This window comes from Neophocaena asiaeorientalis, unplaced genomic scaffold, assembly GCF_003031525.2.
Source record: "Neophocaena asiaeorientalis asiaeorientalis breed wild unplaced genomic scaffold, Neophocaena_asiaeorientalis_V1.1 scaffold150, whole genome shotgun sequence".
Taxonomy (NCBI): Eukaryota; Metazoa; Chordata; class Mammalia; order Artiodactyla; family Phocoenidae; genus Neophocaena; species Neophocaena asiaeorientalis.
The window spans coordinates 3,011,955-3,023,024 of record NW_020176571.1 but is presented as its reverse complement, the minus strand read 5'-3'; the positions used below and the strand labels follow the sequence as shown (position 1 = coordinate 3,023,024).

At 52.3% G+C, this 11,070-nt stretch overlaps 1 protein-coding gene across 5 annotated transcripts in view; it reads right to left on the bottom strand.

Moving 5' to 3' along the window:
* Positions 1–8,355: 8,355 nt before the first annotated feature.
* TULP3 (TUB like protein 3) overlaps positions 8,356–11,070 on the bottom strand; it is a 43,854-nt gene continuing 41,139 nt past the window's right edge. For 2 of the 5 annotated variants that reach the window (XM_024733487.1, XM_024733488.1), the window contains exon 11: positions 8,964–10,918. In XM_024733487.1, the coding sequence (XP_024589255.1) occupies positions 10,785–10,918 (134 nt within the window). In that variant the 3' untranslated portion in view covers positions 8,964–10,784. Of the gene's footprint in view, positions 8,548–8,799; positions 8,919–8,963; positions 10,919–11,070 lie in introns of those variants that run through there. The other 3 variants (XR_003001583.1, XR_003001585.1, XR_003001584.1) reach the window with 3 other exon arrangements.

Below are 11,070 nucleotides of genomic sequence, written 5' to 3'. Positions count from 1 at the left end.
GGGCGGCGCCGGCGGGGGGCGGCCGCGGGGACTGTAGGCTGCGACCTCGGCGTCCTGCTCCGGCTTCGGCCGCCGCCCCGCACACGTGCTTCCCCTTTGATCTCGGCCCAGACTCTCTTCCTCCTCCCTTGGCCCGGCTTCCCGCCGGTCCTGGCCAGCCCCCCGCTCTCGGCCGAGGCCGGAACCCTTCCCCCTGACCCGCGGGCCGGCCTCTGGCCTCGCGCCCGGCCGCCAGCACGCCTCTCCCTCCGCGCCGGCCCCAAAAGGACGGGCGAGGGCGGACGTCCGGCGCGCGGGCAGCTGCTCCCTTCCCCGCGGTGCCCACCGGGGACCCCGCTCCCGGGCCCAGGACGCAGGAGCTCCGCGCACACATGCGTGTCCTCCCCGCACGTTCCTTTCAGCCGTTCCCTTCCACCCCGCGCGGACCTGCGACGCTGTCACCGCGGAGAGCGGCGCACGTGGGGAGAGGATGCCCGAAGTGACGGGCGTGTGGCGCGGCAGGAGATGCGTCTAACCCTTATCCCACATCTGTTATGCGCCCACCAGACACTGTGAAAATAGTGAAGAAGACCTCAGCACCTGCCCTCTCAGAGCTTTCCATTTAGCTGGGAAAACTCGGTCTGTGGAGGAGCATCGCCAGAAAGTGGGGAGTCCACGCCAGGTGGGTTTAGTCTCGTGATGGATTTCAACAGCGGTGCCAGTTGTGGAGATCACTGTATCGCATTTGGGCTGTATCACTGGGCTTCTGTTTGGAAGCCTTCAGAACACACTGGCTTAATGCAGGGTGTAATCACATACCTCTGTCATCCACCTTGTTGGGAAGTTGAAACCAAAGGACTTCTGCCCTTTTCCAAAAATCAGATCCAACCTCAGCCTTATCACTTAACCCTGTATTGTCCTGGGGTCCAGATCTTATCTCCCTTACCAAACAGAAACTTCCTTGGAGACACAGTAAATGTCCAATTTATCTTATCTTTCACCCAGCTCCAGCTTGGTGCCTGGGATAGATAAATGCGTAATAAATGTTAAGTTAAAACCAAAAAAAACAAAAAACAAAACAAAACAGAAACCTACTACCACAGAGGATCTTGAAGTGCTATAAATGCTGAAGTTGTTTCCAAGAGAGGTGTTCCAAAGGTGTTTTGAGTGATCACAGCATCACTGGACAAAGTATCCAGTCTCTTAAGGTGAAGACTTTGAAGGAAGCAGGTCTCATGTGGATAAAATTCTGGTCTGCTTGTTAAATGCTGGGTCTCGTCAGGGCTTGGTCACACCTCCTCCACATGCAAAGTCTGCAGCGCAGGACACTGTGCAGGCACCGAACGACACACAAACGGTAAGCACTGGCTACTTAGTGTAACGACCATTTGTTGTGTCCGTGAGCTTTGAGCACCATAGGGGAACCCAAGGAAATGCACACGGTGAAATCCAGGTTGCAGAGGCGACGTACTCTAGCTCTTGAAGGATAAATGCGAGTTCGCTGAATTGAGTCTGGAAAACTCACTGAGGCTGGTAGCCTGTACACTAGGGGAGTTTAGGAAAAGTCTAGTAAGCTGGTGTGGCTGGAGAACAGGAGGCGGGGAGGATGGATTACAGCAGCAGTGCCAGCTGTGAAGAGCACTGTATCCCGTGCTGAAGAGGGGGCATCCAAAGGGCCCTTGGGACACAAGTGTGACAAAATCGGCACCTCCATCAGAAAGACCCCCCTCGACTGGACTGCAGGTGTTAGGGCTGGATTGGAGAGTGAGGGTGGCGGTCCTGAGGCTGAGGATGAGGGAAGGGGTCCAGGAAATAGTCCAGGAGCAAAGTCAACAGAAATGGTGACTAAGTTGGCTGTGAGGTGAGAGAGGAGACAAAAGTCACAGAACTTTGACAGCTGAACGATTGGTGGTACCATTAGCAAAGATAAGAACTCAAAGAAAGACAGGACTATGTTGGATTCGAGGGTCAGTCCAGCTGGGCTCAGAGGGGTGGGAGGAAGGTAGGACGGAGTCCCTTGGAGACAGGAAAGCAGCCTTCGGGCGGCCCGCTCAGCACACACTGCCGAGAGGGTATTTGGAGATCAGACCGGCTTATTCCCTCCAGACCCTAACTATCCAAGACCATAAAGGATCAGAACCTCAGTCTCCCACAGGCTTCTAGAGAGCTCTGTGCCTTTAGGTATCTCCCGTTCCCAAGCTGTTGAGGTCACTCTGGATAAAGGAAACTTCTTAGAAGTCCCGAAGGCGAAAGACAGTGATTTTACACACGTGCCTGCCCTTTCAGGGATATTTACATTTCTTAAGAGACAGGACTCATTTGTTGACCTTCAGGAATGAATCTCTTGGTGGAAATATTTCATGTCCGGATAGAGCTAGAGAGATGCACATGGCTCCCCTCAAATTACACCATAAAATCCACACCTCACCTCACCTCCTCGTGATCCCAGCCGCTTTACCCGGACCCACAAATGGATCCTGGTCGAGCTTCACGAAAGTTGTGCAGAAAGAAGACCGCACGGGTGTGGTCAGAGCTGGGTTTGAAGCGTGGAAGCTATTTGTGTTGTTTATTCTCCAAAATCAAAGTCAAAAATCATATTAATTACTTTTATCATGTGTCATTTGGTATTATTTCCATTCCTTTAATAAATTTTTTCAACCCACATCGTCATGGTTAAATTATCCATGATACCCTATTAAACAAATTCAGCCACATCCACGTGATAGAATTCTTTAGAGTGATTAATAAGATTCTAAAATATAAACTAGACAAGTGTGCATGATATAATAAGTGGAAAAGCAGATTTTAAAAACAGTGTAGGGCTTCCCCGGTGGCACAGTGGTTGAGAGTCTGCCTGCCGATGCAGGGGACACGGGTTCGTGCCCCGGTCCGGGAAGATCCCACATGCCGCGGAGGGGCTGGGCCCGTGAGCCATGGCCGCTGAGCCTGCACGTCCGGAGCCTGTGCTCCGCAACGGGAGAGGCCACAGCAGTGAGAGGCCCGCGTACCGCAAAAATAAATAAATAAATATAAATAAATAAAAATAAAAAGTGTATACAGGATGATCCTGTTTTATTTATTTATTTAGGCCACACCGTGCGGCATGTGGGATCTTAGTTCCCCCACCGGGGACCGAACCCATGCCCCCTGCAGTGGAAGCACGGAGTTCTAACCACGGAACCGCCAGGGAAGTCCCAATCCTGTTTTGTTTTGTTTTTTAATTTTTATTTTATGTTAGAGTATAGCTGATTTACAGTGCTGTGTCCTGCTTTTGAAAAATAAATGGAAAAGAATCTTACAGTGAGTATCTCTGACAGGTTGAAGATTAAGGGGCCTTCTTTCTCATTTTTGAAAAATTAATTTTAAAAAATTAATTAAATTTATTTATTTTTGGCTGCGTTGGGTCTTCGTTGCTGCGCACAGGCTTTCTCTAGTTGCTGCGAGAGGGGGCTACTATTCATTGCGGTGCGTAGGCTTCTCACTGCGGTGGCTTCTCTTGTTGCGGAGCACGGGCTCTAGGCATCCGGGCTTCAGTAGTTGTGGCACATGGGCTTAGTTGCTCCGCGGCACTTGGGATCTTCCCGGACCAGGGCTCGAAACCGTGTCCCCTGTGTTGGCAGGCAGATTCTTAACCACTGCGCCACCAGGGAAGCTCCTCTTTCTCATTTTTTTGTTCTCTATTTTCTATAACATACTTGTACTTCTTTTATAATTGGGGGGGGGTAAGGGGTGGGATGTGACTGGAACTGTATATCTAACCCTGCCCTAATTTTTCCACATCTTAAAAAAAAAAAACCAACACCCACAACTGGATTTAACAGCCTAAGAAGAAGTTAACAAGGGCAGAATCCAGGAAGGACTGTTTCCTAGGCTTTAGGTAAAAGGAAATATATTGCTCTTGAAATATCCCCAAAGCATGCCCTGGTCGAGCTTCACGAAAGTTGTGCAGAAAGAAGACGGCACGGGTGTGGTCAGAGCTGGGTTTGAAGCGTGGAAGCTATTTGTGTTGTTTTCCTGGGCTTCAGAAGTAGGATGCAGCTGACTCGGTGCTGGGGTATGGTCACTGTAACTCCAGGTCCTGTTCTTTTCAACCCACGCACGCTGTACTTCTTTCCTTCTTTCTTTCTTTTTCTGGCTGTGCCACACGGCTTGCTGACCAGGGATTGAACCCACGCCCTGGGCAGTGAAAGCGCAGTCCTAAGAACTGGACCGCCACGGAATTCCCTCTATTTGCTTTTTTTTCCTTAAGAAGACTCTTCACTCCATACCATCTGAACTGCATCTTGTGTTTTGAACGACAAAACAGACCAACCTTTATCAAAGCTGGAGTCTTTCATTTCATCTATAGAATAAAAGCAGTCTGTGATTTGAAAAGCATCGTATTAATTCTGTTGTCTCTTCATCCAAGAGAAATGTGGACAAGAACAGACTCCAGGTCTACCCTCTAGGGGGCAGTGTGTGCTGGGGCTGACCTGTCCTCCTCACCCCACCCTCCAATACCTTATGTTGAAGCCCTAATCCCCAGTACCTCAGAATGTGACTGGATCTGCAGATGTATTAAAGAGGTGATTAAGTTAAATTGAGGTCTTTAGGATGGGCCCTAATACAATCTGCCTAGATTAGGGGTCCACCCTAATCCTCCTTATAAGAGAGATTAGGACACAGACTTCTCACAGAGGACACAGGGAGAGGATGGCCATCTGTAGGCCACGGAGAGAGGCCTCAGGAGAAACCAAACCTGCCTACACCTTGATCTTGGACTTCTAGCCTCCAGAACTGTGAGAAATAAATTTCTGTTCAAGCCACCCAGTCTGTGGTACTTTGTTATGGCAGCCCGAGCAAACTAATTCAGTGTATTTCCAGACTGACACAAAACTCTTGGTTTCTGGAGCCCAGAGGGTGAAGGTTTCTCCGTACAGTTCTCAGAATTTCTCTGAGGGTCCCAGGGGGTCTTTAGGGTCTGGATATCCAGGAGCTTCCTGGAAAAAAATCAAAAGGGGGGAAAGGCTTCCTCCAGTCTAATCGTTAAAAGTTTCATTTTTCAGTGACTCTGATACAGAATTTTGAAAATGAAAGTTAACAAAAGTCACATATTATGTCCTTACTGGGGAATTAAACTAACCCAGGTTCAAACAACAGCTCGGCCGATACTAATTATGACCTTGGGGACCCTTAGAGTCTGGGCCTCAGTCTCCTATCACTCATGTTTCCATCCCACGTTGACTGAACATGTGTGATGTCCTTGGTACTGTGCCAGGTAGGTAGGCACTAGGGATGAACAGAAATGTCATAGCCCTGCCCCCAAGCTACTGACATTCTGATGGGGAAGTTGGACAAGCACAACTTCCCTAGGGAATGACACCTGGTGAGAAGAGGGTTACATTTTTGGAACCCAAAGTTGAGATTTCTGTGGACCCACGTTCTCCGACAGTACATTCTGGAATGATGAAGTGTTCTTTATCCGTGCTGTCCAGTATGGTAGGCATGAGCCACATATGGCTTCTGAGACCTTGAAATGCAGCTAGTTGACTGAATTTTAATTAATAGTTCCATGTGACTAGTGGGGATGGTGTTGGAGAGCACAGCTGTCGACCATCCAAAAGGAGATGCTTGGCAGGCAGGTAGATAACACCTGCAAAGGGGCGAACTGAGGACTGTGGAGACACTAAGCATAAAGGTGTGGGCATTCCCTGGCGGTCCAGTGGTTAAGACTCGTGCTTCCACTGCAGGGGTGGGGGCTTCATCCCTGGTCGGGGAACCAAGATCCCACGTGCCACATGGCACGGCCAAAGGAACAAAAAAAAAGCAAGCTACTGAACCAAGTATATAGTGTGCTACCTTTAGTGCACAAAGAGTGGGAAATTAGAAATTTATTTTTGCATAAAGAAATACTGGAAAGATACACTGGAAACGAAAAGTGGTCAACTCTAAGAGTACAGGGCAAGGGAAACAAGAAGGGGACAGATACGGGAGGAGGCTTTAATTGTATAATCTTCCAAAGTGTTTTAAATAATATGAAAGTATTACTATTTAAAATCTGTATCTCTCTCTCTCTGCTACAGAATCACAGGAGACTGACCAAAGGCAGAATCAGAACGTATTTTTAGGGACATCCTATCTTACCCCGATGGAGTCTGTCCTGAGCATGCATCAGTACCCTAAAGACTGCATTTAAACCCACTCTTAAAATCTTGCTCTAACTGCCAGCCCGTCACCCTCCTTTCGTCTCAGACCGTCCTTCCTTCCTGACCTTCCCGCCCCCAGACTATGGAAGAGAGAGAACTACTGATTATTCTTGGAGGCCTTGAAAATCACAAGGGACGGAATCTGGGTAGGCAGTGCTTAACCAGATGTTAAAACCCTGAGGCTTGAGGAGCACTACATCATACCAAAATGTGTAACAAAAGGTCGGGACAGACCAGGAAAAGTCCCACCGCCACCCCGGCCCTCCGGCTCTACCGTCCACGTGGCACCCTCGTATTGCACCCGGCCTCCTGGGCCTCAGCCTCGCCCTGTGCAAAGGAGCTTGGGCCTGATGGACCAAAGGACCTGGCAGAGCCGGAGAAAATCATGGAGGCCCCTTTCATATCTGGAATATTTCAGAAACTTCCCTTAACATCAGGGCTACTTTTCTTGTTGTTTTGCTTTGTTTGTTTTGCCTAGGCTGTCCCTTCAAGTAGGAAAGGAGAGATGGGTACAAAGTAAGGAAGGTGAGGTAGGATCAGGCCTGAGACCAGAACGCAGGGTATGTTTAGTTACCCAGTAAAGCCATGCTGTTCTTCTTTCCTCTCACCAGAGTCCCTGGAAAACCACCTTAAATTGCTTTATGAGCATTTATAAACCACTTTGCATAACTGCATGGCTAAAAAAGTCAACCGAAATGCATTATCCCATCTTAAAACATTAATAAAAATAATATTGATATTTGCCCTTCTCCTACACAAATGCCTAGGCATTTGGGGCCAGAGCCCACGCGTTCTGCGTGGAATTCCTCCACTTTCTACACTCCACAAATACTACTGTTCCCAGACCTTCAAGAGTCATGACAACAGGGTCCACGGTGAAGTCGCCTCATCTGGGTTGCAGAACCTGCGCTCATCGTGTTAATGCACTTGTAATGTGCCCCCTGGGTCAGTAGGTGGTGCCAGGGAGCTGCCCGCGGTTTCGGGAGAGCTTGCCTGAAAACCGCACTGACCGCGGCATCCCCATGCCCGCACCCCGGTTTTTGGAGAGGGAAGAGTTGTAGGACCTGTGAAGGGTACACACTGACTACAGTAGCTAGGAGACCGAAGCGGGGAGAGGGGGCAAAACCAGCCCACATGCACCTGGCCAAGAAATGTGTGAGGGGCGGGGCAGAATCTAACCAGTCCTGGGCGAGCCCCCGGCGGGGATCTACGTGGGGAAGTTTAGGAGGACCAGGGGCTGGAGGCGTGGCACACGTGGCGCGAGCACACAGGCAGGAGCCACTCTGCGGAGGGGGGGCAGCTCGCAACGCCCCCAAGTTTTCTCTGTGGAGCAAGATGCAGCCTGCAGTTGGGAGGGGCGGCTTCCTCAGCGCGGCCACGCGCTCCCCCGGGGCGCGCTCCCGCCATTCCAGTCTCCCCTCTCTAGGCCCTTGGCTCCAGCCTCCAGGGGCTCCTCCCCAGGCCTCTCCAGCTACGCATGTAGCTGTCCAGGAGAGAAGCAGAGACCTCGATTCAAAACACACTCGGGGGGCTTCCCTGGTGGCGCAGTGGTTGGGAATCCGCCTGCCGATGCAGGGGACACAGATTCGTGCCCCGGTCCGGGAAGATCCCACGTGCCGCGGAGCGGCTGGGCCCATGAGCCATGGCCGCTGAGCCTGCGCTTCCGGAGCCTGTGCTCCGCAACGGGAGAGGCCACAACAGTGAGAGGCCCGCATACCGCAAAAGACAAACAAAAAAAACAACACACTCGGGAATTCCGGGTGGCTGCCAGCACTCTTATCACTCAGGAACAGGAGATCAGGTAACTCAAAACCTCTCCATCTACAGAGAGCGCACGTTGGCAAATCACTGGCAGGAAAAGGGCCAGAACCCAGGGACTCTGAGTTGAACCGTCACTTTATTTCTGCACCCGTGCTGCTGTCTAAAGGAAGGGATATTGGGAATTCCCTGGCGGTCCAGTGATTAGGGCCCCGCACTCCCAATGCAGGGGGCATGGGTTCGATCCCTGACTGGGGAATTAACATCCCACAAGCCAAAAAAGAGAAAGAAACAGAAAGGAAGGGAACTGATTCTCATTCATTCCTTTTTCTCACCTACTAACCTTCTAATCAAAAAGAGCTGGTGTCTTTCATATCAACGACCATTGATATTCCTGGCCACTGAAAAGTGTATAAAACTGTGTTGCAAATAACCTGTTTGGCCACAAAGAATCACGTGGAAGAGAAGCCAAGCCACAGAAATGAGACTGACTCCGGCTCTCGTCGTCCCTTTGGGCTCTTCCCGCTTCCTTCCACGCCACTCGTCCATCCCTGTGACACCGAGAGCAGGAAGGCCTCAGCAAGACTTGCGAACACGCTTTTCTCGACTTGTCCGTATAGGGAAGCTTTAAATGTGAACACTTAGAGGTAAGACGTGGGGTCATTGTCACTATCAGGTATTTAATTTGCTCTGCGGCTGAATCAGGAAGCAACACCAATGCAGCTGACCCAGGAGGCTGAACGGTGCAGGAGGCTGCCCTCTGGCTCCCCTGCTCAGCCTCAGCTCCGTCACCTGCCCAGGACACTCTCAGTGTCACACACATGGTGAGTCTACAGTCTCCAGGACGCAGATCCCTGAGTCTGCAGACCCTGCTTACCTGGATGAAAACTTCGGTGATACCCACTTGGCTTCAAAGAACTGACTGGTTCGCTGTTGCCAAGCGATGGAATTATTGTGACAGAACGTGACGGTGGGAGGCATGCGAGGGACAGGAGTCTGAAAGAAGAACGGCAACACTCGTGTTTTTATATAAATCCCTTTTTATTTCTGTAGCATACAAAAAGGTATAAATACGATTCACGTGAAACCGATCACCTGCACGATCAAGCAGGAAGGACGTGAAGCCGGGATGTGTGTCTGCACCAGAGCGGGCAGGAGGAAGCAGGGCCAGGTCCAGTCCCCCCGGACCCCCTTCCCCAGACACTGCATATTCTCCAACAGGAGACGAGTGAACAGCCTTCCATCTTCAGTGTCAGGCCGGTGGTCCCGCGCGCCTGGCGGGCACCTGATGAGTGAGGCACTTGAGGGGAAGCAGCCGTGTCAGGGCAGAGCGGGTGGGACTTACCCGTGGGGTGAGCCGCGGGTCTGCTCATCCCCCGGGTCTCTCTCCTTCCCGCTGCTATTTGATGCGGAGCAGGGATAGGAAGCAGGGACAGAAAGGAAGTCCACAGAAAGGACGGGACGAAGCGCAAGCCGCTGATGCCTGGCCCCAGGCTGGCAGACAGCTTGGCTGGCGCACGAGGCCTGGGAGGTGACCGACGCCAACGCAGAGCTCACGGTGTTCCCGGATCCTCAGGACTCGGATGCACGCGGAGGCCGAGAACTAGCAGCGGAGCCGTGTGATTTGTGGGGAGAGGCTAACAATCTGAACGACTTAGCAAAACCCTTACAATCTGTGAGGAAAAGTGACAGGACGTGGTCCGCCGAGGACGAACCAGGCCTCAGGGGCTGACGACACTTAAGCCAAGAAGAGAGGCCCAAGCTCTGCCAGCCAGGCCCGGTCCTCACCCCTCTGGGCAGCGACAATGGCGAGTTCCACACACACTGTTCTCTCCCCTCCCACGCGGGCTACAGGTGAGTCTGCGCTAACGGCTCCACAGTAACCCAGCGGGGACGCACTCTGGGCTGAAGGTGGTGAAGGCCTCTGTCAAATCCCTCTCAGTCGTAAGCAGACTAGGCCACCTCTAGAGGTTATGCTTGCAGCCCACCCTGCGATTAAGACAAGTACGTAAATTGCTTGCATCACTGATCACAAACTGGGCCAGAGCCACTCTGAGACCGCAGCCAGCCAGCCGGCCCTAAGGGAAGGGGGACCGTGCCACGGTGCCTCCCGAGCCGGGGGACAGCGGCCGGCTCTGGGGAACGGGCACCACACTCCCCACAGACACGGCAGAGAGGAGCGCTTCTCCCAGGGACCCCCCACCACGGGTGAGCAATGATCACCAACGGTAAATGACACTCTGGAAACCACCGTGGCCAAAGCAAAGACAAGGCTACGTCACAGCGGATGAGGCCGGGTGCCACTTCAGATCCGACCTGCAGGCCTGCACTTCCTGGAGGCACCGTCCCCACTCAGGTGCTCTCACGACACGGCCGTTCTGGAAGATGGCCAAGACCACGGGGGCAGAGATAGCCTACAGCCGGGACCGGCCTGCCGCCCACTTACAGAAAAACCCTGCACACCTGGAGACTAAAGGTAATTCAGGGAACACCCCTCCCTGAAAAGTTCTGCAAAAAAAAGCGACCCAAGTACTGAAGTGTGAGAAGCTGCCTCTGGCTGCAAGTCTCCAAGCACGGGGTTCTGACCGCTGGGCGGCGCCTTCACAGTCACCGTGAGCTCTGGACAGGCTCTCACCCGAGTCAAGCTGTGACCCCGACCAGGGCCGTGAGACCCCGAGAAGGGTGTGTGTGTACAGATATGTGTACACACACGTATGTGCATCCGTGCACGTGTACATACATACTTTCAGGGACCGTTCCAAAAGGCGGGCCTGTCACTCTCCGTGTCCCGGGCAAGCGCAAGAGCGGCGGCTACGTGCTCCAGAAGCTCTGCAGAGAGAAGGCCCAGCGCCTGCTTGGCCGTCATTCACAGGCCAGCTTGCTGTCGAAGCTGGAAAGCCCGATGGCAAAGGCCTGGAGCGCGCACAGCGGGTAGCTGTAGTCCAGGGTGAACACGTCGTCGGCCACACGTCCAAACTGCATGACTATGTAGTCAGCTAGAGGCAGAGAGAGATCGGGACGTCAGGAGGTAAGGAAGACATCCTCCAAACAGGTCTCTTTAAAATGGGAAACCCTTAGAAAGATGGAAAGAGGCCTGACGGAGTGCCTACTGAGCACGACCAAGGCTCTACTGCGACTCCACTCGGCT